Below are 27,159 nucleotides of genomic sequence, written 5' to 3' on the forward strand. Positions count from 1 at the left end.
TTCTGACTCTCAGCAACTGATATTCAGATGCATCTTTCGTCTGCCAGGATAGGTGGAGCACAGCCACTGGGCTAGTGACCATTATCCTCCATGAACTGTTCTGATCCTCTTTTAAAGCCTCCAGGTTGCTGGCCAGCACTCTATCCTGAGGGAGCGGTAATGCACTTTCTGTTGTCTGTCCTAAATCTTCCAATATTCAGGTTTGTTGGATGGCCCCCGGTTCTGGTACCTGTTCACTTTCTCCACACCCTTCTTCATCTTATGCACCTCTTACCTTTTCTCTAAACTGAAAAGCCTCAAGCCTTGCAGCCATTTGTTGCAGGACAGCAGCTTCAGCCCCTTGATCATTTGGTTGCCCTTTTCTGAATCCTTTCCAGTACTGCAGTATTCTGCTCGAGGCAAGATGACCCAAATTGTATGTAATGTTGTGGCTGAACCCTTTCCTAATGATCCCTAGCGCAGAATTCACCTTTTTTCATGGCTGCCACACACTGGGTCAACCCCTTTGTCAACCCCAAGCTGTTGTTCTTATTGTCACTCACCACCAGGTTCAAACCCCAGGAAAGTACATGCGACATGCAATACAGTGGTGCCTCGCAAGACGAAATTAATCCATTCCGCGAGTCTCTTCGTCTAGCGGTTTTTTCGTCTTGCGAAGCAAGCCCATTGACAGATTAGCGGATTAGCGCTATTAGCGGCTTAGCGGATAAGCAGATAAGCGGCTTAGAAAAAGGGGGGGAAAGGAAAAAAACCCCGCAGGAACTCGCAAGACATTTTCGTCTTGCGAAGCAAGCCCATAGGAAATTTGTTTTGCGAAGCACCTCCAAAACGGAAAACCCTTTCGTCTAGCGAGTTTTCCGTCTTGCGAGGCGTTCGTCTTGCGGGTCACCACTGTACTTTTTGCCCCATCATGCATCACTTTGCACTTGTTTACGCTGAACTGCATCTGTCATTTTGTTGCCCGTTCCTCCATTTTAGGGACAGCCTTTTGGAGCTCCCTGTATCTTTTTCTATTCTAACTACCCTGAACAATTTGGAATCATCAGCAAGCTTGGCTTACCCCTAACATTCATTCGTTCATTCATTCATTTTATCTGTATGCCACTTTTACACACACACACACACACACACACACACACACACACACTCATGTTCGAAGTGGCTTACAACAAAGAAACAGGGAGGCATTTCAAACAAACATTTTTAACGATAGATTGTTTATGAGCAAGTTAAGAGGACAGGGTCCAACACTGATCCTTGGAGAAGAGTATACTTAGTACACCTCTGCCACTGGGAGAACTATCCATTTATTCCTACTCTGACCTTCCTGATCCTTTAACCAGTTGCTGATTCACAAAAGAGCCCTTCTCCTCTTATTCTGTGACTGCAAAGCTTATTTCAGAGTCTTTGCTGAACCCCTCTGCACAACGAAAGCGTCTCTTGGACACGTTACACAGCCGGTGACGCCATCCAGTGGTCAGCTCTTGAATTACCACCCACAAAAGACCCGGTTTCCGAGTCTGCAACTTCAGGCTGACTTTCAAAGGAGCCACCGGGTGGCTGAGGGGGTGAGTCACTGCCAGAAAAGGGAAGTGTGAGCGCAAGCCTAGTCAAACCACATCTGAGTGATAGGGTTTTAAATTGATCTAATTCCAGGAGGGAAAGGAAGCTCTTTTCCTTGTGCACATCTCTGCTCCCCAGAGAGCAGCCCAGAGGCCTGGAGTGTATTTTGTGACCTGACAAGACTCTTCACAGTTGGTTGCAAAAGGCAGGAGAACCAGCAAGGAAGGCAGGCTTCAGGGTTATGGAGGGCTTGCACCCAGGCGCCGCTCAGGTGTCCCATCTGCATATGCAGAAACACACACAAAACGAAAATGCTGGATTGGATGTTTCCATCTCTCTCAGCTTCTGAAAACTATGCTCTTTATCCTGACAAATGAAACTGTGGACAAAACCATTCACACACACCTCACATGCAAGCATGTAATGCATACCAAAATTTACTATTTACGATACAACTCCCCTGCATTCATTCCATAGACAAGATATATCAGTTTTATATCACATTTTCCCCTTACTATTTCAACAGTAAAAGCACACAAATAACTCTAAAATCAGGTTTTTGCTTCATTTAACCAATGAAGGGGGGTGGCAAATCTTAAAACTGTTCCTGCCTTTTGTCCCTGTTCTCCTACTCTGACATACAATGGTACCTTGGGTTATACACACTTCAGGTTACAGACTCCACTACCCCAGAAATAGGACCTCGGGTTAAGAACTTTGCTTCAGGATGAGAACAGAAATCACGCAGCGGCGGCGCGGCGGCAGCAGAAGGCCCCATTAGCTAAAGTGCTACCTCAGGTTAAGAACAATTTCAGGTTAAGAACGGACCCCCAGAACAAATTAAGTTCTTAACCAGAGGTACCACTGTACTAGTATAATAATAATACTTTTAAGTAAATCTTATTTCTGTGAGTTTAGACATTTCCTCAACATACCATGTTTTGCAAACCCACTCCTGTTCATTACTTCCGAAGTTTGCCATTTAGCAGCTAATAATGTTTTTGCTGCTCTTCACAGATTTTTCTACTATAAAATAAAATACTTTGGCCATGCATCTGCCTTCAAACAGTCCAAGAGAACTTGTAATGGATTTGTAGGTGTGGAATAACCAATCATCCTTCCATTACCTTTAATTATTCTCTCCCCATGAGTTCTAACTTTATCACAACTCCACCAAACAAGCACAGACTCAGCTTCATTTTTTTCTACATTTCTTACAACACCAGTAAGCTTAGGAACAAATACCTGCTAGTCACTTTTGAATCCAACACTGGCAATAAAGGATCCTGCCTGACAGTGTCATTAATTTTTTCCAAACTTCTTCCGTGGTATTTATATGTAACAGCCTTTGCACATCTTTGGTGCATCTTCATTAAAATTAGGTAATAGGTCAGATGAAATTGATTTGCAGGGCAGGATCTCATCTGCGAGCTGACAATCAGCCATGCCAGACTTTCTGTTTACTATGACTAATTTCAATGAGACAAGTGTGAGTCACTTTCAACTGTTTCTGGGCGCACATTCATGTTAGATTTATGCCCTGCTTACATCACATTGAGGTTTCCTTTCCAGAGAGAGGGCGATTCAGAATACAGTGACACACTGCGAACAGCAGGTCATATGGAACATATTCGCACCGTGTTGAGGAGGGAGTTTTGTGTTATTGTTTTACATACCACAATGTCAACCTGATATTATTTTGAGTGTCAGTTTTATTACTGCTATGTGTTCTCTTGAAATCCTCCTTGGAAGCAATTGCTAAATTAAATGTGTCTACAAACCAAAATATATTCTGCTATTTTTAAAGTACACTCCCTGTTTAGAGCTCCGTCAAACCTCTCACAGGGAGAAAGCTCCATACACGCTGGACATAAGCACACACGAAAGCTGTGCTAGATCAGACCAAAGATGCCTCTGAGAAACCAACAAGTAAGACATGGGCACAAAACCACTCGCTATAGTTCTCACTGACTGGTATTCAAAGGCATAGTGCCCCTGATATGGCAGTTTTCATGACTAGTAGCCAGAGATAGCTGTTATCCTCAATGAATTAATCTAAGGGCTTATCTACTTACCTTTTCTCCATTCTTTCCATGCACGGACCTCAATTTAAAACTCTGTGTACAAGCACTTCTTTAAAGGTCAATCGGAACAAACATCAAGAGTTGACATTTGCTCCGATTCAGCTGTAAAGCACGAGTTTTTGCAGGAAAATCCTGGGGGAAACCAAAAATGTTCAGACACTGAGCATTAAAACACAGATCTCTGCCTGGAAAGAGTAGGTCAAAAGGTATGTGTAGATAAGCCCTAATCCACCTTGGTGGCCATCTCTGCCTCCTGTGGGGGCGAATTGAAGAAGTCCTTCCTTCTATGTGTCCTCAATCTCCCAAATCCAGCCTCACTAGATGTCCATGAGTTCTAGTATTATGACAGAGAGGGGAAAATGTCAGTCTACCCATGTTGTGTATGACATGCATTATTTTATACACATCTATCTTACCCCCGCTTACTTGCCTTTTTTTCTAAACTAAAAAGCCTTTCCTCACAGTGGAATCACTCTACCCCCTGGATCATTTTGGCTGCTCCTTTCTGGACCTCTCCTCAGCTCTGCAATATTCTTTGGGAAGTGCAGCAACGAGAGCTGTACACAGTATTCCAAGCACCGTCTCACCATGGATCCGTATAAAGGCATGTTTCTGAGTGCACTTGGTGTATGCAGGCAGTACTGTGAAGAGCAAAGAGCCACCAGCTGTACAGATCCCACCCTCAGAGCTGCTGGGTAGGTAAGAACAAAGAGGTTTATGGCAGAGCGGCAAGTCAGCTAGGCCATACTGAGTCACACAACAGTCTTGCTGCAAGTGCAGAAAGGTTCTTTTATCAGAAACTCAATCCTAGTTTTCCAAATACTCATAGAGTATAAACTAAGTGTGGAGTAGGGCTCTGGGTAAGCATGCTTGAATCAGGGACATACTTGAATCAGCAAGACAAATTTAAGGAGTACCTTTACAGGGCATGTCCATAAGTGGGGCTGGCTCCTAGGAGGCCTACCAAATTTAAAGTAGGATATGCAAAGTGCACCTAGAGACACAGGGCAGATCTGCACCATGCCTCTAGAGCACATCTAATGCACATTTAAAGCATGTGATTTCCCCCAAAGAATTTTGGGAACTGTAGCCTGTTGGGGGCGCTATTGCGAATCAGAGCTCTGTGAGTGGGAAACTACAGTTCACAGGACATATGGTGGGGATCTGTCACTGTTGAACCACTAAGTGGAAGTTAAACCCCACTGATCTCAGTCACTGGGGGATACTTGGCATTATCAAAAAGGAGCTTCTATTTACATGGCCCTATTTCTTCATCTGCATATTTTAGCCTGGCTTGTTTCTTGGTCACACTCAAGTGTGACCGTGTGTGTGTGCGCGTGTTTACAGATGATCAATTGTCTTCCTTTAATATCTGAAAATGGCCTCTCTTCCTAGAACACTGAAGATCCACAGGACAAACTGCATTGTCACCTATACTACAACATTAATGAATTACTTGTTCATTTATTGCATTAAAACCCTCCCTTTCTTCAATTATAAAATTCAAAGTGGCAAATACTGGGTCCCTGGGTGGTCTATCATTCGGGCACTGAACAGACCCAGAGCTGCTTAGGTTCAGCAAAGTGAATGCGTCATGTGCCCTCAAACCAGGCCCTGAGACAGTGATACATTTTTTTCGTTTCTGGAAATGCTAGTCCAAATATTTCCTCTACCATTCAATCTGTACATAAACACTACAGTTGGAATGTAAATATACAGCTTCCCTCCGGTGCTCTGATTTCCACTGTGCAGTCTCTTTGGCATCAGAGTAAAATATCTTTAGTCCATAGAATAAGTAGCAGGCAATTTCCTGCTAACAGAAAAGCAAAAGGGACATTCTTCAGAAAATTCCCCTGCCCAACTCTCCCAGGCATGGAGACCTTCTTGCAGGACACTATGCATAGCAATGGAGACTTCCTGTTAAATTCAGCAAGACAGGAAGTAGTGTTGATCTGTCCATACAATTCATCCCACAGCCAGACTCTCCCAAACCTGCATATCCTAGCAGAATAAATGAATCACACTGTTCTGTCCCTTCCTTACTGGCGCTACAGTTTCATTACTACAACCAAACACTGACAGAAATATCACTGCACATTCAGACACCTTGCAGGGTCACTGGCATTACTGTCACTGAGTAATAGATACCAGAGCGGCATAAATTTGATGGTGACATCAACTGCTCCATCATGCAGAAGGCCAAATAGCTGGATGCTGCTGCCTCTAGCCCAGGGCCATAGCTCAAGGGTAGAGCACCTGCCCCAAGTTTAGCCCCCAGCATCTCCAGGTGGGGCTGGGAAAGACCCCCAGACTGACATGGTGGGGAGCTGCTGCCAGCCAATGTGGACAACATGCTGAGCCAAGTCGACTAATGGCCGGGCTCAGCATAAGGCAGCTTATTGCATTCCTACGGATCAGTACAATATCACACTGGGCCACTTAAAGATATGGGCATCAAAGTTTGGTGTGTTTGCCAACTCACTGTGCTTAAAACCTTCAGAGAGCCTTCCTGAAAAGGCATTTCAGAACCCAAAAAGTAAGAAAATAATAATAATAATAATAATAATAATAATAATAATAATAATAATAGTTGTTGTTGTTGTTGTTGTTGTTGTTGTTGTTGTTGTTGTTGTTATTTATACCCCGCCTATCTGGTTAAAGTAACCTCACATGTGGCCAGTGAGGCAGCCTGGAAAAATGACACACCGAGATGAATGATCTAATGAGCTGCAATCTCAATGCTTGTAGCTCTTTCACTGTCCCAAGGGGCTTCTGCTTCCCTACACCCCAGTAGGAATTTGCTCTAAAAGGTGTTCTTAAAACATTTGATTATTTAAGGAGCTAGTCAGATTACTCCCAGGAGGAGCTTTCTGGAGCACAGAGTCCCTGGAAATCAGGACAGCACGCAACGTATTCTGTTGCCTTTTATTCTTTTACCATGGCGATGATGTAGTGAGTGTCAAATCTAGTTTCAAACCCTCACTTAACCAGGGAGCTCAGTGCTTGAACGGCCTGGGCCAAATTGTGGGGATCTTGATTCAACCTTCCCATGCAGGATTCCTGCGGGGAGTAACTGTGGGAGACCCCTCTGTACGCTGCCTCTAATCTGCTAAGGGTTTATCAGGACCTGGTATTTTCCCACCCAATATATCCAGTTTTCAACCCCACAAACAGGGCAGACCCACGCCATACATCCAAAGCACATTTGAAGCATGTGGCTTCCCCACAAGGCTTGTGGGAAATGCAGTTTCCCCCAAGAGGGCTGCATTTCTTAGCACCCTTAACAAACTACAGCTCCCAAGATTCCTTGAAGGAAGCCATGTCCTTTATATGTGTGCTGGATGTGCTTTGAATGTATGGTGTGGGTGTACCCTGAAACACACCGCTGCACTTCCAACGTGCAAGTCGCAACCTTCCTTGTTCAGTCCTATGAGCTCCACTATGATTTCTCCACTGTACAGTGAAAAAAATAGGACTCCCATCTGAGATATCTGCTATTAATTTCAAACAGTGGGGGCAAACAAAAGGGGAGGTCCGTTGCCTTCATGCTCAACTTGCGGGCTTCCAAAGGCATCTGGCTGGCTCCTGTCAGAACACAGGAAGCTGCCTTGGACTAAGCTGGACCACTGGCCCATCTAGCTTAGCACGGTCTATACCAGCACTTCCCAACCTGGTGCCCTCTAGCTGCGCTGCACTGCTTTCTCAGTGCTTTCCCATTTGAAGACTGATCTTCCCCGGGACGTATTCCTGGAGCCATCACCCTCTGTTTCTAGGCAGGGGCAGGCCAGACAAATGGACAGGTATAAATAAGAAAATTATTATTGTTAATTATTAGGCACGGGGGGGGGGGGTAGGTTATGCACCCAGGTCCTTTAGACCTCAATTTTCTTTCTTTTTTTAAATTTTTAATTTTTATTAGACCTCAATTTTCTGCTTATTTTTCAGTAGGGTATGTTGAGTTGGATTTCCTGGATCTATTGATGTGCATTTTAGGATGTTTAATTCTTGTTTTTGTAAGCTGCTTTGAGTTAACCTTTCTGGAAAAAAACAACCAAATAAGAATAGTAGCAATTATTATTACACCGCCTGGAGATGCCAGGGACTGAAACTGGGACCTTCTGCACCCAAGGCAGCTGTACCCCTGCATCCCAGATGACTAGTGGGGCTCTCCAGCTTTGGCCTATGAAGTGTTGGCTTTCTCTGGGCTGCTTTAATGAACTGCGCTGTTTTGCTGTGGTGCTTTAACTTCCCCCTTCCCTTCACCAGATTATAAATTCCCCTGCAGGCCTGCTGGGTCAAAAGGCAAGGTAAAAATATTTCAGTAACTAAAAGGGAGAGGAGAGACAGAGTGTACCTACAGATAAAATCCAAGAACATCTTGGGAAATGACATAACTTGCCTACGAGGCACTGCAAGCGATCTAGTTCCTTGAGGCTACAATCTAGACATACTTGCGAGGGGAGCAAGCTTCACTGAACGATCAGGCCTTACTCCTGAAAAAGCATGTTTAGGATTGCCCTGTGAGTCACTCATGTGCTTCAGCGGTTGTCAGAGGGGGCTTAGGCTTTTGCGAGTCGAGTGGGGAGAAACGAGGAAACTGGAATTATTTTGAGAGAAAGAGGGAGGTGTTTTTCCTGGAATAATTCCAGTCACCATTCCAGAGAGACGGCTGCTGAACCATGCTCTGGATTTTATTTATAGCATTGCTCAGCTCCACCGTGCCTCGGAACAAGGCATAAGCATTTCCATTCAGGATCCAGCTTTCTTGCACGGATGGAGGCAGGAAACACAGAGAGCGAGCCTTGCTGGGAAAACCGGCCTCCCTCCTATTCCTCCAACTGGGGAAGTGCCATAGAGCTCAGTGGAAGAGCACAGGCTGGGCGTGCATGCGGTCCCCAGTTCAATTCTCAGTAACAGCTGGCAAAGACTCAAGGCTGGGAAAGAATGCAATACTTGTATTTAGGGGTGACTTCAATTATCCATATTCAGTCACAAAAAAGAAGGGCGGCAACCCTGGAACGCATCTTTGGTGGCACCCAGGACCAGATGCAAGACATCAAATTTTGAACTAAATATACATGTAAATGACCAAATGCCAAGAATATCCAGCATGGCCACCTTTGCCTTCAAAAGAGGAAACTCTCCCCAAATGAAGGGATTGGTAAAAAGGAAGTTGAAAGGCAAAGGCAAGAGCAGGGGTCAGCAATTTTTTTCAGCAGGGGGCCAGTCCACTGTTCCTCAGACCTTGTAGGGGGCCGGACTATATTTTTGGGGGGGAAATATGAACAAATTCCTATGCCCCACAAATAACCCAGAGATGCATTTTAAATAAAAGGACACTTTCTACTCCTGTAAAAACAGGCTGATTCCTGGACCGTCCGTGGGTCGGATTCAGAAGGTGATTGGGCCAGATCTGGCCCCCGGCCTCAGTTTGCCTACTCATGGGCAAGAGGGTCAAATTACTCCAGAATGCTTGGGAGTTGTTTAAAAACACATTATTGGAAACTCACTTGGAGAGCACACCACAAATCAGGAAAGTTACCTTGAGAGTTAAGAGGATGCCTTGCACAGTTGACAAGCAGAGTCAAAGAAGCTATTGCTATATGACCCGGAAGCTGTACGCTGGCTCCCTCGGCCAATAAAGCGAGATGAGCGCTGCAACCCCAGAGTCGGTCAGGACTGGACCTAATGGTCAGGGATCCCTTTACCTTTACCTTAGAGGAACGAAGGCTTCCTTTCAAAAAATGGAAGTTTTGTCTAAATGGAGAGAACAGAAAGCAACACAGAAAATGCTCCCTCCATGCAAAAAGAAAAATCCCACAAGCTGACTGTAAGGGTGATCCACACTCATCTTTCCTCTGCTCTTTCCTGGTGCAGTACACAATTCAAAGCTCTGTGTCCGAGCACTTTCTGGGTTCAGAAATTTCCCTGCAACCATCCACTCAAGAACCTTGCCCAGGAAGGGAGAATGGCAACTGGCTGTTAGTTACTTAAGATTTTTCAAATCCAGGGAGGGTTTCTTGAGGAGTGGTTTTACCACTGCCTCCATCAAGCAGTCAGGGACCGCTGAGGCATTGATCACCTCCCTGGCCCGGTCAGCTGTCCCCTCCCTGCTAGTTTTTATCAGCTAAGGGGGCAAGGGTCCAGAGCACAAGTGGCCGCCCTGACTGATTCAAGCACCTTGTCTGCATCCTCAAGCCTTGCCAACTCACCCAACACAACAGGACTATTGAAAGGTGCTTGGGCACCTTTCAATATTCATCTGCTACAAAAGTGGAGTCAAGATCATGGTGGATGCAAGCAATTTTATCCTCCAAATGCTTTGCAGGAAGTCACAGCGAGCGACCATTGGTTCTGCCACCTCTTTCAGGCCAGACTATGAAAGGCCCTTCACTACTCAGAAAAGCTCTGCCGGATGGCACAATTCGGATGCAGTGGAGGTAGCAAAGTATGCCTTCTTTGCTGCCTTCACTGCCACTAGGAAGGCTCAATGATGAGCCCTCACCAGTGTTTGGTTGCATTCAGCCGGATCTTCCTCCACTTGTGTCCAAGCAGTTTCCTAGCTTGTTTCCTCACCCTAAGCTCTGGAGCCAAGAGAGATCCACAAAGCAGGAAAGGGAGCTAAGAGGTGATCGTGTCAATGGCCCAAGCCATTTGGACACTCCGGAAGTTGGCTAGGGCTTCGACAGGAGTGCCACCCATATCAGCTGGAAACTCCTCCATCAGCCTTCGGGGTGGACCATACTAATAGGTCCCCTTCCTCTGCAAGAGGCGAAAAGGTGCTGAAAGCCCAAACTTCAACAGGAAGTGATCTGGCCATGACAAGCCACTGGTGTCAATGTCCCCCACTTTTAAATCACCCTCTTTCTGCCCAGCCAAGAAAACAAGTTCAGAATGTGACCTGCCACACATATTGGGCTGGCAAAATGTTGGTACGGCCCCATGGTCATAGGACTAGGATAAACCTCTGCCTGAATCCTTAGAGTGCTGTTGCCGTTCAGTGCAGAGAGAGCACTGAGCTAGGTGGCCAAATGGTCCGACTCTGTACAAGGCAGCTTCTACTCTCCCAGATGGCCCTTTGGTCAGATCCAGCAGGGTTCTCTTCTTATGGGAGGTGGGTGTTTCTAACAGAGCGAGATGCAGATGACTCAGTAAGGAGGAAATGGGTTGCTGGGGATGGCTCTGGAGACTGCTGCTAACATTTCCTCTGCAGAGTGCAAAAGAAGAACATTTCCTTTCAGTGGGTTTCTGAGAGTGAGGTCTCTATGTTCTGGCAATGAAATATCATAAACCTGACGGGAAAACAAAACTGCTTTCCTTCTCCAATTCTACCCCAAGGACTTTTTTTTACCAGCAATTAGAAACATATTTTACACTCCTGCATTACTCTATCTGGGTATTTCCACTAGTTTATTTGGCTAATGAACTGGAACAAAAACCAAAAAACAAAAACTCAAAACCTTTGGATCAACTAAGGAAGTTCCCTGGTGATGGTGATGATGATGATGATGATGATGATGATGATGATGAAGAATTAGTTGCTTTGTTTCCCACAGCAACTCAAAGCAACTTACAATATTTTAAGCAAAAAACGCATACATTAAAACCAACATTTAAAAAACCCTACATTAAAACATCCTGTCCACCAACATATGCATCATCTAAAAACAAAAGTAAGGTGGTTTTAAAATATTTAGAACGATGCCATTTTTTTTACTTGTAAACTCACAGAAATTTGGGTTGCAATTGCAGTCCCACTTCCTAAGGGAGTAAGGCCCCACTCTACTGGGGCTTACTCTTCAGTAGATGTGTCTAGGACATCAGGTTGGGTTATTGCATTTAAAAACTCATATGATTTAAAAACTCGTATGATTATTTATAAACAGCTGACAACCGGATTTAATTGATTCATAAATGATTAAAAACAATTACTCTTATGTCCAATGTCTCCTGAAAACACACTTTGTCCATGGCACAACCTTCAAACCCAGAAGCTACACCTACACACACCAACACACACAATCTGCAATTGTTTTAACTGTTTTTATACATGTAACTGCTTTATATGTGTTTTTATATTGTAAATTGCTTCAGGGTACCTCGCAGGAACCAATTCATAAATGAAATAAATAATCATTAACCACTGGTAGCTAATAGCCACCCACAGACGGAACCTCCATGAATTTGCTTATACAATTGCAGAGGGGTGTTCATAAGATTTACCAATAAAATGAATTCAACACTTACAGTACAGCCATTCTTCTTTAGAGGTGGGGAGGAACTCACTACTTGGGGTGGGGGAGAAAGTACTTCAACTCTCAATTTTTTAGCATAATGTTGTGTTTATTAGACAGGCAGCTATGCCCTTTCAGAGATACAAGTGCTGAGACAGAGAAGGAATTAAAATTTGATCTTATTGATTTTTACAGACACAGTCCCAAGAGCCAACAGACATTGCTGCATCACACTGGGTTTTTCCTTTTTCTTTCTTTTCTTTTCTTTTTCTTTTTAAAAAAAGCATTTTTTAAAAGCCAGCAGGCAGTAAGGCCTGGAAAGAGACACTTGGAGCTTCTCTGCCGCCAACTGTCACCCTCTCCCGGCTACCTCTCCACCAGAGGATTTGGGGAAGGGGGGGGGGGACTTTAAAGGATCCAGAAAACCAGGATGCTGTGCCTTAATTGATCCTTTCAAGAGAGAGGCTTTGCCTTTTCTTGATGCAGCACAAGCCGTGAAAGGGAAAACGCTGCAGTGGGTGTCCTTACATGAACTCTCCCTCTCCAGCGAGAAAGAGAGCGCTGACGAGGAAAAGACAGAGAGAAACGATGAGGTCAGCTCTCAAAAAAGGAAGCTCGCAGGCGGTTGCTCAAAGGCTCACTTGCATCTGAGAGAGAAAACACCGCAGTCTTTGTGGGCGGGTGAAAAAGCAGCCAGTCTCCAGGGGAAGTGCTGTTGCTGCTGCTCCGCAATGCCCTGCAAAGCTAGCATTAAGAGAGACCTGCTTTTAGCAAGTTGGAGAGCCCAAGGGGGAGAGGGGAGAAGAGAGGTGCCAGACACACTAGATGGGTTGGCAGCGGTGCCTGCATCTCAAGAAGCCAGTGAAATAAAGGACTGCGGTTTCCTGTGGTGAGGGGCAGATAAGCCATCCAGGTCTGTGCCCCACTCCAGAGATAGCCAAGTGAGGAACAAACTGTGCAAAACAGTAAACGCTACGGAACAAATTATGCAAGATAAAGAGAAATCTTACAGAAGGGCACAATTTGGATAACCGTGACCCATTAAAGGGGCCAGCTCTGGGTTGCCTGAGCAGAGAATTTCCCCCAAAGCATCAAGCACCTCAGTACTTACCCGATTCTCATCATAGATTATTTGGACCAGGCTGCGATGCTTGGACTCAATAGGCGGAGGGGAGATGGGCTTCTCTGGCTCCAGTGGCTTTGCTGCTTCCTCCTCCAGCTGCTGCTGTGGGATTTTGAAAAGGGAAGAGAGAAAAGTGTGAGCACTTGCATGTGGCCTTGCTGTGCTCACAGAGTCTGCCATTAAGGCTGGGGAACCTGCTGTGGTCTCTCCAGCTCCCAACAGACCCAGCCTCCATGGCCAGCGATGATAGGAAATTGAGCCCCACATCTGGAGAGCAAGGGGTTGCCCACCCTGGTCTAACTCTTCATCACTACTTGCACAATTGGTTTAAATTCCCTAGCACCCACAGATATAATGATTTACACAAATGTGACACATACTAATTCTAGTTGGGGTGAGTCACATGCAAAACAGTTGGTTTTGAAGCAACTCTCACCTTTAATTATGGCTTTTTTCTAAAAAACAAAAAGACAAGTTTCTAGCCCGTATGATTTTTGTCAAGTGTAGATATAGCCTTTCCTAAGCTATTGTGAACCTGTCTGTTCCAATGTATAGAGTGTCAATTTGAAATTCTGGCTAGGATTCACTGGCAGGTTAATTTTTGAGAAAGAACAGATCAAGTCATTTCCCCCCACCCCACAATAACAGCCAATTTAACAGCCAATTCATCAGTCGAAGATTATTCAGAAAGTTCAGTTCACTCAGCCCTCACATCATTCCAATTGTGATAGAAGGGATTCTGGTCCAGCTGTCCTCCTCAGTACAATAGCCTGGTTCACACATTACACTAAACCATGGTTTGTTTAGTTTAACTATGATGTGCTTGAATGTGTGAATGCAGCGCAGCTGACTGGGATAGCTCAGTTGGTAAGAGCATGAGACTCTTAATCTCAGGGTTGTAGGTTTGAGCCCCACATTGGGCAGAAGATTCCTGCACTGCAGGGGGTTCACTAGACGATCCTCTTGGTCCTTTCCAGCTCTACAATTCTATGATTCTGTGACTAACCATGGTTTGTTTTCCAACAACAAATCATGAAATGAAGCCAGAGTTTCTTGTTGGCTTATGAACCAGGGTTGCTTTGAGCTAAGGTCTGATGTGAGGCCTAACCCCAACAACCTTACTTTACCATGGATCATTTGGCCACCCCACCCCAGTTGCTCACCAAGCTACAGAAATAGGAGGCAACAGAAGCTGGTAAACCAAATTTGGAGAAACAAACCATAGCTTGTTTGTTTGCCTATGAGACAACACCTTGTTTGTTTGCTTGCTTGTTCGTTTGTTTTTTTAAAAAACAAAACCCCAATGACTGGACAAACTATGGCTCAGTGTTATGTGAGAATGAAGCCAGACTGGTGCTATTAATAGCTGGAACAATAGTTACACCAAGCACACAGAGACAGCCCTCCCAAGCCTGCTTGGATTTTTTTGCCTGAGCATGGATGCTAAAAGGAGGGGGAAAGAGTTGAAGGCCAAAGGACCTTTCCAAGGGCTGCGCACAGTCGAGCTGCAATGATACCTGGGCATTACCCTTTGGGGTTGGAAGGAGAGAAAGGACAAGGGGATCAGACACAAGCAATGGTCTGCCTGTCTACTTACCTCTTTCTGACATCTTGGAAACTCTGGCTGCATCAGGGTCTACTGAGCCAAGCTCCAGCACTGTAGAGCATGCCCAACAAAAGGCATTGTTGGATGAACTAGGCATTATGGAAGACATGCAGCTGCTCTTGACGAGGCTGTCCCACATCTCTCTGCCAACCTCCCTACTATTGCCTAGGATGGGGGTGGGAAACCTTTGGCCTTCCATCAATCCCAGCCAGTAGGGCTACCCCTGGGGTTGGTCCAGAAGCAGCAGCAGCTGCAGAACATGGCGGCTTGGCTACTTGCGGGGGGGGGGGGGGGGACTACTGATAGCATATAACACTTTGCTTGCAGAATTTGCAATGGCTGCCAATCTGCTACAAGGCCAAGTTAAAGGTGTTGGTACTAACACATAATGCCCCATACCGGTCGAGAATAATGGGAGTTGTAGTCCAGCAATATCTGGAGGGCCAAAGGTTCCCCATCCTTGGTCTAGGAAAGCCAGATGTGTGGCATTGCAGAGCTCCAAGTTTCTTTAGTTCACTCATTGGCGGCAGCTGGTGGGAATAGGGAACCCTGGAGAACAACATCATCACACCGCGCCCAACTCCCACCAGATGCATCATTTCCCATGGCACCCAAATCCAGCCTTGGAAGGAACTAGCCAATTCCCAAGAGGTGGAGACGGTCAGGAGGCCAAATCAGGCCCTGAGACAAGAGGCTTCTATACCACAGTTGAGCCCAGGAGCTGAATCTGAAAGGATCCCCCATAGGTATGTTACTGCTTTTTTGCAGAATATATGCTCCTTATTACCCAGGAGGACTCCTGTGTTGCAGCCAAAATAAAATATCAGCAGCCACGTTTTATCCCAGAAAAGCATGTGCTTCGCTAGCTGTCCCCAAGAAGCAGGCAGCCAGCAACAGAAATGTCTCCTCAGCACCCTCTAAAAACAATCATGCCTGGCCAAGCGAGCAGCCTCTATTGGGATTTGCAGATAATGTAAAAGACAACAGAAAATAAAAATAATGCAGGTCAATGTGGACATACAATATATTTTATTATAAAGGTCTAAAACGTTTGGGGGTGGGGGAGAGAAGCCAAGCTTGTGACCTTTATAATCAGAATGAGTCTTGGCAGTTTCCCAGTTGCTCTTCCCACTCCCCAGCCAACAATTGCGTGCCATCTCTCCTTCCCTGCAAGAGAGAAACCCCCTGCTGCGGCTACTCAGGAGGGGGTGACAGCATGACCCTGACTCTCCATCAATGCTGCAAATGTCCAGCCAGCCAGTTTCCAAGAGGAACTTTGAACCAATTTCTCATTTTAGTTGCAGACAAAAATATCACAGATGTTGGTCACGCACTTGGGAAGTTATAGCTCTTCTCCACTCAACACTCAAAAAAGGCTGCTGGGAGCATGGCTGTGCTGGAGAGCCTTTGGGCAAATCCGCATCAGCCCAGCCAGCATGGCCAATCACCAGGCACATCTGGAGGTGCACAGGGTTCCCCACCACTGAAGTACCGTGTTGTTCCCACCAACCTGGGACCTTGAGGGTTTGGGGCAATGAGGTCATTCCATTCACACAAGGACTTCCACGTGTGCAACAGAATGCCCAGTACCGACTGGATGGGGCATCCGCAGATGGGTCGGAGAGAGTGGGGGGAGTTCTGTTGCACAAGCAGAAATTCTTGCATGGATGGGATGACTTTGTTGGATAAAACCCTGTGTGTCCCAGTATCTTGAGGTGCTAGATTGGACAGAAGTCAGAAAGTAGTGCAAGAGCTGAAAGATCCTGCTCTCTGTATTTATTTATTTTTCACTAGACCAGGCCAATCAAGAGACTTCATTCTGCTCGCTAATCTGAGGGTTGGTGCTGCAAACCACTAATGCCTTCTGCATCTGAAAAGGGCTGCAAGGTCTGAAACCAGACAGTCCCTTAGACTAGTCCCCAGCCTTTGGCCAACAGGCTTCCATTTCAAGTCTTCTGAATTCCTTCACAAATTTGGTTTTAGGTACCAACATTCAAGATGAGTGGTTAGAACTCAAGAAGAACCAATGGGAGCTTATGAATATGGTAAAAGGTGCAGAGGGAAAGCCCATGTGGGGAGGGAGGCTAAAGGAACCGGGCGACTTGCTGAAGACACTATATTAAAGGATAACACCTGTTAAGTTCCCAAATATTTAAGGAACCAGCACACATTTTAAACTGTGGAACTTGATCCTACAGGAGGCAGTGATTGACTTGAATGGCTTTTAAAAGGACTGGTCAAATTCATGGAAGGTAAGTTGGCTACTAGCCACAATGGCTATGCTCTGCCTCTGTGGTCAGAGGCAGCAACACTTCTGGAAACCTCAAGATGGGAGAGTGCCTTTGTGCTCAGCTCCTGCCTAAGGGTTTCCCACACTCATCTGGGTGTCCATTGTGAGGACAGGAAGCTGGACTAGACAGGCCATTGGCCTGATTCAGCAGGTTCTTCTTATGTTCTTAGATTCTTAATAAAGCAGGTTACACTGTGGTACAGTTTGTTCTGCAAGCTCTGCTATTTCACTCACCCACATGGATCACTACTTTATCATACAGTACATGGCAGCCCTCACTTGGAAGACCACTTTGAACAGCTTCCAAATTAAAAACATGGCTTCAGCCAAACTCCTGACACAGCTTTATGGAATGCACAGCTCTAGTGTGGGCAATGTTAGGAAAAGATCTGTCATAGAAGAAGCCACCTTCTCCAGTCTGTGCCTTCCAGATGTTTGTTGAACTACTATGCCCATCAGCCCAATGGTCAGTGATGATGGGATTTGTAGTCCAGTCACATCTGAAGGGCGCCAGGCTGAGGACAGCTGCTGTAGGATGTGGGCTAACCAACTAATTAAGATGTGGCTTTCCATTAACAGAAGGGGGTGAGGAGACAATGGTCAACAGACAAGACCTTCTGCAACATTCAAGTTGAAAATGTCTGGGCTGCAGACAGACTCTCCACATTGCAAGCTGCGGCAGTTTTGTTTCGTCTTCCATTTTCCACTTTTTGTTTCCATTTTTGGAAGTCTCAAGGATGTTGGCTTTGCTTGCATGGCCTAAAAATGTGACTCATTATTTCCTGGAAGCCTCCCAATGAGAGGGAGGGAGAAAATGCACTGAAATGCAAGGCCCATGTATACAACATGTTCCTGATGCTGCTACAGAAGGAGCTCCACCTCACATGCATGGCTTGCTCCCTGCCTTTCTCCCTACACTTAGCATCTCAAGAACCAGCAATAATCAAAATGTTCCTGGAAACACACACCCCTGTGCAGGAAGCATCTGTTGGTGTTGTGACTAATCAGAAACAGCCCACTGCATTTGACTGTGCCGTCCTTATGCAGTATGTTTGTGGGGTGTTGTAAAGAGCAGTATGGTTGTGATATGGGGTGGGTGGGTGTGCTCTGCTCCTGGAACTGATACAAATGCATCCATCAGACACATTTGCACAGGTCACTATTAATATTGAAGCACTCCCCCCCGAAGACTCCTTTCAATGAAAATGGAGGAAAATGCCTTCAAATGTTTGCAAATCCAAATGTTTTATCTACTTGGATCTTTAAACTTGGCAACAGAATAAAACAAGGGAAACGCCATACCTCTCTTTGCCTTCCCACTGCTGTCTTCCCTCCACCCACCCTCCCAAGATGGTAGTTCCAGATGTTGCAGTCACTCTATAGGGCCTGGTTGTGCAGCTGCTTCTGAAATCTTTTCCTCTCTTCAGCCCCTAAGCCCTTTCAATAGCGCTGTGACAGACAGCAACAGAAAGCAGGTGTCTGGGATTAATTAAACTTGTTTTGCTTGGGGGTGGGGAGGATTCTTCCACATGCACAGAGAAGACAGCCTGCCTTTATGCTTATGACAAGTTCTTTGCTATCTAAAAACTAACCCTCTCAGCATACACATATGGAGAATCAATCTCCTGAAAATTAGGGCCATGTCTAATCAAAGTTCTCGGCTAAGCACTTGGGGGGCAAGAATCTCCAAAGCTCCCTCCCTCTATTTGCATCTGCTTGCCCACAGTGATTTACCCCTCTAGGCAACTGCTTCGCTGCCGTTCTTTTGTTGTTCCTCACAGTGCAATTCCAGTCAATAAAGGAACATATTCCAAATGTGATGCTTCGCTGTCAAACCACCCAATTAGAACTGGCATTGTGTCAAAATCACTGGTGACAAACGAGGCTAATTCAGAGTGAGGGCAATGATCCCCATATCAAATTAACCTTCCTCGGAAGGTGCAGTGTCAGGCTCCCGTCCCAAAAGACTGCAAGAGTGACTCTTACTTGCAAAGAAGGTGGAGATCTTTATTCAGGCTACTGGTGGCACAGGCTCAGCAGCAAGCACAAGGGCCAAAGTCATGATCCCAAGGTACATGAGCAAGGCAAGAGCTTCACAACTGAACAGAAGCTACGATGACATCCCAACAGGGCAGGCTCACTCACAGAATTCTCACACATCCAATCCCACCTAAGAAGGTGGCACTGGGTTCTTGGTGACAAGACTGTCCCTTATGCCTCCAGCTGTGACGCTTCCTGTCAGAGGCTCCTTCCAGGCCTACCCCTCCATAATGAGGCTGTGTGCTCCACAGGAGGGACAGAGCCAGCAGATCTGCTTCCTCACAAGGAGAGGCCCTCACTGAGCCCCCCATCAGCTCCTTCTTCCTCCTCCTGTGTCTGGGGCTGCCAAACCATGCCAGATCCTGACAGAGCCAAGGGACCCATGACAGTTGGGGAAATGTTTGCCCTGAATATGACACATGCAATGGAGTTTAGGAAGGGAAATGCAGCTGGTATTGTGGTTGCTGCTGCCTAAAACATTACACACCACCCACTGTACTATACTAGTAGCATGCCTTTGCAGGGCAGAGCTGTGAACTCACGTGGCCGACTTTGGCTCAAATGTCTTAAAACCAGCTCATTTCTGTGGTTGGTTACACTCTGAAACACGCTGAAATGCCAGCTGTAACCTGATTAGCAAAGATGAGGTTCAGGGAAGCTATTTCAGTGACAGCAATTGTTTGCGGGAGGAATTACCTGTTTTTTCTTCAACTTGGAAATCTGCTGCTCAACCATGGTGATTTCACGGTCAACACGGTCCATGTTCTGGATGAGCTCCTCCTTAGACAGCCTGGATGGCAACAGATCCAGTTCAGTGTCAGGATGGACAGGGCTGGCTGGTGAAACCGGCTCCAGTTTTCCTGTTAGGCCCCGATCCTGCAAAGTTGAAAGGGGGAGAAAGGCAGATTAAAAAACATTCTTGTACTGCCATTAAAGATCTTGCTGAGGAATCCTCAAAGAAAGTTCTCAGGAATTCCAGGTTTGGATGTCTGAACACACCAAGCATGTGCTTTGGTTGTTATGAATGCAGGTGTAGTGTAACCCTCCCAGACATTCAACATTTCACGTGTGTTTGTTTCAAAGTAGGCACTAACTGCTTTCATAAGTCCTTCCCCCTTCTCTTTCTTTCTTCACAGAGGACAGATGGCTGGGTGTGTAACCTTAAACCACTGAGGAGGCGCATGGCTGTCACTTTAGCAGCTGCCCCTCACAAAGAGGCCAACATCCAAGTTTGCTACCTTAATCACAGGCAGCCTCCCCAACCAGGGGAGCGGGGACGACAAAGCGACCATTGTTTGGTAGTACCAACTGGTGTTCCCTACACTCCTGGCAACTGCGAGGCCCCTTTGGGAGACATTCAGTCTAATCTAACAATGCATATTCTTGCCAGTTAGCATGTGAAGGGGTTAAGACCACAGAGCTGAATTGCTGATAAGGAGATTCAGACCATAGAAATGTAATTGGTAGAGAAGGTTCTGTGTGATGTCATTTCCCCTCCTCTCCTGGGAGGAAGAAGCAAAGAAGTATTTCTTGTTCCTTCCACCTTCTCTCTCTTCAACCAACCATGGAAACAGACATCTGTCCACTTGTTCCAGCATCAGGCACAGGCCTTTTCAGTCTGTAACCTGTTTCCCTGAAAAACGGGGTCATAAAGGGGGAGTCCAGTCTAATGGCTAATTCCTATGCATTTGATTAAAATGTATGAGATTTAAACTTTGCTCAGCCCTGTGCTTTTCAAATGCAAGCGGTAAGCTGATCCTTTTCCCTGCTAACCTACATATGTGGGTCTGTAATGAGAGAAAATATAGTTAACTATAAACCTTCACCTACCCAATAAAAATCACTAGTTCCCTCCCCTTTTTTTACTGGTGATTTACTCTATTTGGGCAGATGCCAGACTCTTTTCCTTGTCTTGAGATGACCAGCAGAGGAACATAGGAATCTGCCTTATACAGAGTAAGACCATCTGGCTCCACACTATCTACACTGCCTGGCAGCAACTCTAGTGTTTTTTTTTCCAGTCTTACCCGGATGCCTGGGGTTGAACCGGGGATCCTCAGTACGCAACGCAGGTGCTCTACCACTGAACTATGGCAGGTGAGTTATTCCATCACCTCTACAGGCCTGCAACCATCCACAAACACCGTCTCCTGCATTCAGCCTCGTCAACTTGTTATTTAGCTCTTTCAGTGGGCAAGACCTTCATTTTATACTCAGTTTAGAAGCATGAGAAGAGCTGATAAGATTGAAAACAAAAGGGCAACTCCCTTAAGTATGAACAGATTTACTGCCCAACAATCAAAACTGGCCAAAACCACTGATGACAACTCTCCACTCAAAGCAGATTGTGTTGATGGTGACAAGCATTGGAGCCACGCAAAATATTAAGTCTCCAGAAGATGCAAGACCACAGAGATGCATGCTAGTTCGCTCACCTGCACCAAGGCTTCCTTCTTTTCACTTCCTAAGGCAACCTTCACCAACCTAGGGCCCTCCACGTTTCAGACCAGATGTGGGGAACCTTTAGCCCTCCAATTGTTGCTAAACTATCATCCCTACCTGAAGGAGCGTCTCCACCCCCATCGTTCTGCCCGGACGCTGAGGTCCAGCGCCGAGGGCCTTCTGGCGGTTCCCTCATTGCGAGAAGCAAAGCTACAGGGAACCAGGCAGAGGGCCTTCTCAGTAGTGGCGCCTGCCCTGTGGAACGCCCTCCCATCAGATGTCAAAGCGATAAACAACCACCTGACATTCAGAAGACATCTTAAGGCAGCCCTGTTCAGGGAAGTTTTTAATGTGTGATATTTTAGTGTATTTTTGGTTTCTATGGAAGCCTCCCAGAGTGGCTGGGGAAACCCAGCCAGATGGGCGGGGTACAAATAATAAATTATTATTATTATTATTATTATTATTATTATTATTATTATTATTATTAGCCACGCATACTGGGGCTGATGGGAGTTGTATTTCAACATCATCTGGTAATACAAAGGTTCCCCACATCTGATTTAGACCACTGGTCTTCAACCAGTAGGTTGGAACCCACCTACCAGGTCACAGCCTGGTCTAAAGAGGGTCACAACTGCAGCACTACCACCATACAAATATATGGCTAAAAATATGAAGAAGAAACTGTTCCCCAAATACATGTCTGGGTTATACATGGGCCCCAGGTCTGAAAAAAGCTGAAGACTATTATTTTAGAGTAGAATTCCCTGGCCATGCTGGCTGGGTCCAAAACATTTGGAGGATACCAAGAGCTCAGTCAGTAGAGCACAGGACTCTTAATCCCAGGGCTGTGGGTTCAAGCCCCGGCTTGAGTGAATGATTCCTGAATTGAAGGGTTGGACTAGATGATTGTGGACCATTTCAGCTCTTCTATGTTTCTATGATCTCACATTTTTGCTTCTGATCCTGCCCACCATTGGTAGGTGCCCCTTCCTTCCCCAACATCCTGACAAAGCATTGTGAGCTGGAAGCTGCCTTGTATTGATTAAGACCTTTGGTCCATCTCGCTCAGCACTGTCTACCCTGACTGGCAGCAGCTCTCCAGGGTTACAGTGAGGGGGCTCTCTCCCAGCCCTACCTACCACTGACCTTCTGCATGCACAGTGGCTGCTCCAGCTGTGGCTCTTCCCCCTCTTGGAAGAATCGGTCATTTCAGAAAAAAGCTGCAAAAAACCAAGCTCACTCTCCTGACTGCATCTCCCTTTTCACTATTTCCCATTAATTGTTCTCCGCAACAGCTGCTCGCAGCTCAGGGCAGTTTTATGAAAATCTGTCTCCCCTCCACCCCCTCCCCATCTCTGCACATATTGTGTAATTATACCAGTAATCCTAAAACTCCAAGGTACACTTACTGTTAACCTGGAATAAACATCAAATTGCAGGGAAAGGGAATAATTTCTGCCAAAACATCGTTGTGAGGAATGAAGCCACTGCTTTCCCACCCCACCCCCACGAAAATGCAATCCTTGGCATTTCCAGCTGCGAGACCTTTGGGCAGCAAGGAAAGAGGAGGCTTCTGCCCGAGAGTATGAAAAGCTGGGTGGCTAAGCTGTGGCTCTCAGTTTGCTGCCAGGCTCCGTCTCTCATCAGTCTCAGAGGACAGCCACCTGTCAGCAAGCACAGCCAAACGACAAGAGTGATGTGAGTTGTGGTCCAATAAAATCTACTGCTATTACATAACTCTGGTGCTCTAAAGCTTACATTGGTTGCTCAGACACTACCAGGCCAGGTTCTTCTGTTAATTGACAATGCCCGTAACAACTTGGGTCCAGGATACCTTTAGGGCTGCCTGATGACTGAGATCTTTCGGGCAGCCACTGTTAGTGGTCCCCATGGCTTGGATGCACAGAACAGATCCACCAGGAGCTGTGTGTTGACTATTGTGGGCCCAATTTTGTCAAACTTGAGGTCAGGCAGGCACCCTACTTGCTGAACTTCCAGGACTCACTGAATCTTTTTTGCTATTATAGTTCTAACAGGCATCTTAAATGAATTCTGATTTTATAGTTTTAACTCATTTTTAGTTTCATTGTACTGAGTTTCTCTACACCGCTTAAAGGCAATTGTCATTAAGCAGCATATAAATTGTCAAAACAAAGCACTGGGAAAGGCAGAAGTTAAACCACTGCCAGCCAGAATACCAACTGCTGATGGTTGGCCTTGTGGTCAAGTCGTAATAATGTAAGAACAGCTGTACTGCATCGACCCAAGTGGCATCTAATCAAATTGTGACCAGCTAGGGGTGGGAGCAGAATGAAATGGTAGAGTTCCACAAGAGCTGTGTTCACAGGTTAGGGCCAAACCAGTTGTAATGCTAAATAAAGCTTTGGACTTAACGCTTTCCTCCCCTGTTGCGGGCCTGATTAAAACTGCCCCCCTGCAGCTGGTATTTGCATTAAGAATAAAGTTCCCTTTGGCCTCAGCCTTTAAAAAATGGCCTCACTCACCCCAGTAGGGAGCTCCTGTGCCATTCCTGCTTTCCCAGGATCTCTTGTCCCATTTTGCAAATGCTACACTGGGAGTTTCCTAAGCTTGTGTTTCATAGAATAATAGAATTGGAGTTGGAAGGTAGAATCATAGAAACACAGAATCTTAAAGCTGGAAGGGACCAGAGGGTCATCTAGTCCAACCCCCTGCAATGCAGGAATCTCAGCTAAAGCACCCATGACAGATGGCCAACTTAAAACCCTCCAAGAAAGGAGAATCCACCACCTTCCGAGTGTGTCCATTCCCCTGTGGGCTCTTACCACCAGCAAGCACTTCCTGTCCAAGATCCTTGAGTCCCACAATAAGGCTTTTAACTGCCCCCCCAACCCGCCTCCGCAAGTATGTGCCACAGGGACAGCCCAAGGACAAGATCAGGCCAATTATTTTTAGCATTCATACAGAGCTGGAGGGATTCACACAGTTCAGGTTCTGCATCCTCTCCTCGAATCTCTGCAGTTGGCATCTTTCTCTGAAACTAGAGGAAGGGGAAGCTGGATGCCAAGTCTCACATACTCTCATGTGGAGATGGCACACAAGTCGCTAGTGCCAAACCACACTTGATGTCTGAGCTTTACACAGTGTATGGGAGAGAGCTGCTGCTGCTGCTGCAAAACCGACTGCATAACAGGAGGAGAGAAGAAGAGGGGAGCAGAGAGGAAGATGAAACTGGATGCAAAGGATGAGACTGGGTGCTCCAAGGAAGAAACAACTGCCATTAACACAGACACACACACAGAGAGAGACACACACACACCCCAAATCAAAGCAGGAGCATCATCCATCAGGCTTAGCAGCCCATCCAGAAGGCCTTTTGCAGGAGGTCCCAGGTTCAATCCTCAGCATCTCCAGGTAGGGCTGGAAGCCTATCCCAAACTGCCACTCTCCATATGCTGCTGGATTCCAACATCCATCAACCACAGCCAGCATGTGCAATGATCAGGGATCACAGGAGCTGGAATTAAGAACATCTGGAGCGCACCAAGGCAGAGACACCTGGTGTACATAATGCTGAGCTAGATCCTAATGGGCCAATGGTCGTATGCAGGATAAGGCTGCTTCTTGTGTTCACTCAAACCCCTTGCATTGTAATATGCTTCTTTCTTCATTAGATCTTCATTCCAGTGTCTTACAACAAATTCAAAACAGCACACAAAATGAGTATGCCATTTTTCCAAAAGAAATATTCAAAAACAACAGCAAAAGCAACTTGAAAACAAAAGACACACAACAATATCTCCTTCACCTGGGAGTGAAATTTCCATTTCAGCCAGTTTCCTAAATGGAAGAATAGAGGTGGCCATGCGTTAATCCTTGTGCATGGCATTCCAAATGCACTACTTCTCCTAGTCAGCACCAGTCACACCTCAAACGGTTGTGGCACTCTCAGTGCAACCTCCTCTGGCATTAATGCAGCTTTCCCCAACTGCATAATGTCACTAGACTCCAACACCTATCATCCATGACTGCTAGACATTCTGGCTGGAGTTGTTGCAATCTGGAGTCCAACAACATCCAAAGGGGAGGCAGGGGAGGCCACCTCCCAAAAGAGAAAGGCGAAATTCGTTAAGGAATTTTAGGAAAGTAACTTCATATGGGGGCTTCCCCAGACAACTTATTTCTTGCGCATTTATCCTGAGTTGCATGCAAAGATTACACAGAGGTTAGTCTATGTCCTGACTTTACTGAGTGTTTGTTCTGAGTTGTTTGTGGGGAGGTTATATAGCAATGAACATTCATTCCATTTGCTTCCACAGTGGTTATATGCCTTCCCACTAATAAATCATTCAGCCCACACTTTACAGTGCACTTCACCAACACCTTTCTAACCACAAAAAGTTTACTTTTTAAAAAAGCAACCATGAGATTGGTTTCACCACGGCAACAGAGCAATTAATCCACTTTAATTGCACAAGCCTACTTTTCCTGTATGTGCTTGTATCCTTCCACAAAATAGTGACAGACTGGACACAGCCTGTTTGAGAAGCAATCCGTTCAGTAACAGGCTCCATTGGCTCTCATGGCCAGCTTTAAAACAAAATTAATCTGGATAAGTATAACTAAGAGGGCAGCAGTCTCCTTAAAGAATTAGTCAGGCAGGCAGGTTTGAAATATATTAATCAACCAAACCTACACTTTAATAATAATAATAATTCAACACAGAACATGATACGCTCTTTATTTTTCCAAAGTTGTGCACAGGTGAGAGAAGATATGCCTATTTTAATAGGGCACCTGCCACCCACAATCTTCCTAGGGGCTCATCCACACTTCCTTTTGTGGCACAGGCACAGGTCCATGTTTTAAAGCTGTGTCTCAGCAAGTTTTATTGTTTTTTGTTTTGTTTTGCCCCACCACTTTCCCCAGGAAAACCCACATTTCACCACTGGATTGGAGCAAATGGCAATCCGCAGAAAAAGACACATTTTCCTCATTAAATAAGGTTGCTGAAATAAAGAAAACTTGGGATAACAAGGAGTGGGCATTGGTGTGAAAGAAGTGTGACTTCAGGGTTGTCTTCAATGCTAAGCTTACTTAAAGTAGGGCCATTGAAATAATGAACATGACTAAAACTTATGCCCATTGATTTTATTGAGTCTACTCTGAGTAGAAGTGAGCGGAATACAACACCCTCAGTTCTGAATGCAAATTCCTAGGCTGAGAATGCACTCAGAGGCACCCTGCTGTCTATTTTTGTACACGGCCTTTTGTATACGGCTCAGGTTGGTAGATATTTTAATCTATTTATTTCATAACATTTATACATCACTTGGTTGTTTTAAAAAAGCATTCAAAGCAGTTTACAAAAAGAATAGAACAAGAATACCAGTGAAAACTCTTAAAAACAGCTATATAAAATATTAACAAAATAATTAAAATCAAGGGTAAGTAAAAAGCAGATTAAAACACATGCCAACATTATACATATCTAGGTAGGTTTGTCTAAACAAAAAATGTTTTTAGGAATGAAGGCAGCTGCCTGGTGTCAATAAGCAGGGAGTTCCGGAGTGTGGGTGCTGCCACACTAAAAGACTGAAGTTTTTCAAATGTGCAACGAGTATCGTATGGCACCTGCAGCAGTGCCAGTTCTGCAGACTGAAGCAGATGAGAGGCTAGGCATGGGGTAAGGCGATCTCACAGGTAATATGACCCCAAGTGGTTGAGGGCTTTATATGGTAACAGTAACACCTTGAACTTAGCCCAGGAGCAATACAGTAACCAGTGCAGGT

At 45.6% G+C, this 27,159-nt stretch overlaps 1 protein-coding gene across 18 annotated transcripts in view; it reads right to left on the reverse strand.

Moving 5' to 3' along the window:
• The window catches only part of NCOR2 (nuclear receptor corepressor 2), a 359,962-nt gene that overhangs the window by 204,976 nt on the left and 127,827 nt on the right, over positions 1–27,159 (reverse strand). For all 18 annotated transcript variants that reach the window (XM_081841565.1, XM_081841560.1, XM_081841545.1 and 15 more), the window contains exons 5-6: positions 19,637–19,816; positions 12,993–13,106 (exon numbers count right to left, since the gene is read on the reverse strand). In XM_081841565.1, the coding sequence (XP_081697691.1) occupies positions 12,993–13,106; positions 19,637–19,816 (294 nt within the window). The remainder of the gene's footprint in view (positions 1–12,992; positions 13,107–19,636; positions 19,817–27,159) is intronic.

Source organism: Podarcis erhardii (genome assembly GCF_964252035.2).
Source record: "Podarcis erhardii genome assembly, chromosome: 15".
Taxonomy (NCBI): domain Eukaryota; kingdom Metazoa; phylum Chordata; class Lepidosauria; order Squamata; family Lacertidae; genus Podarcis; species Podarcis erhardii.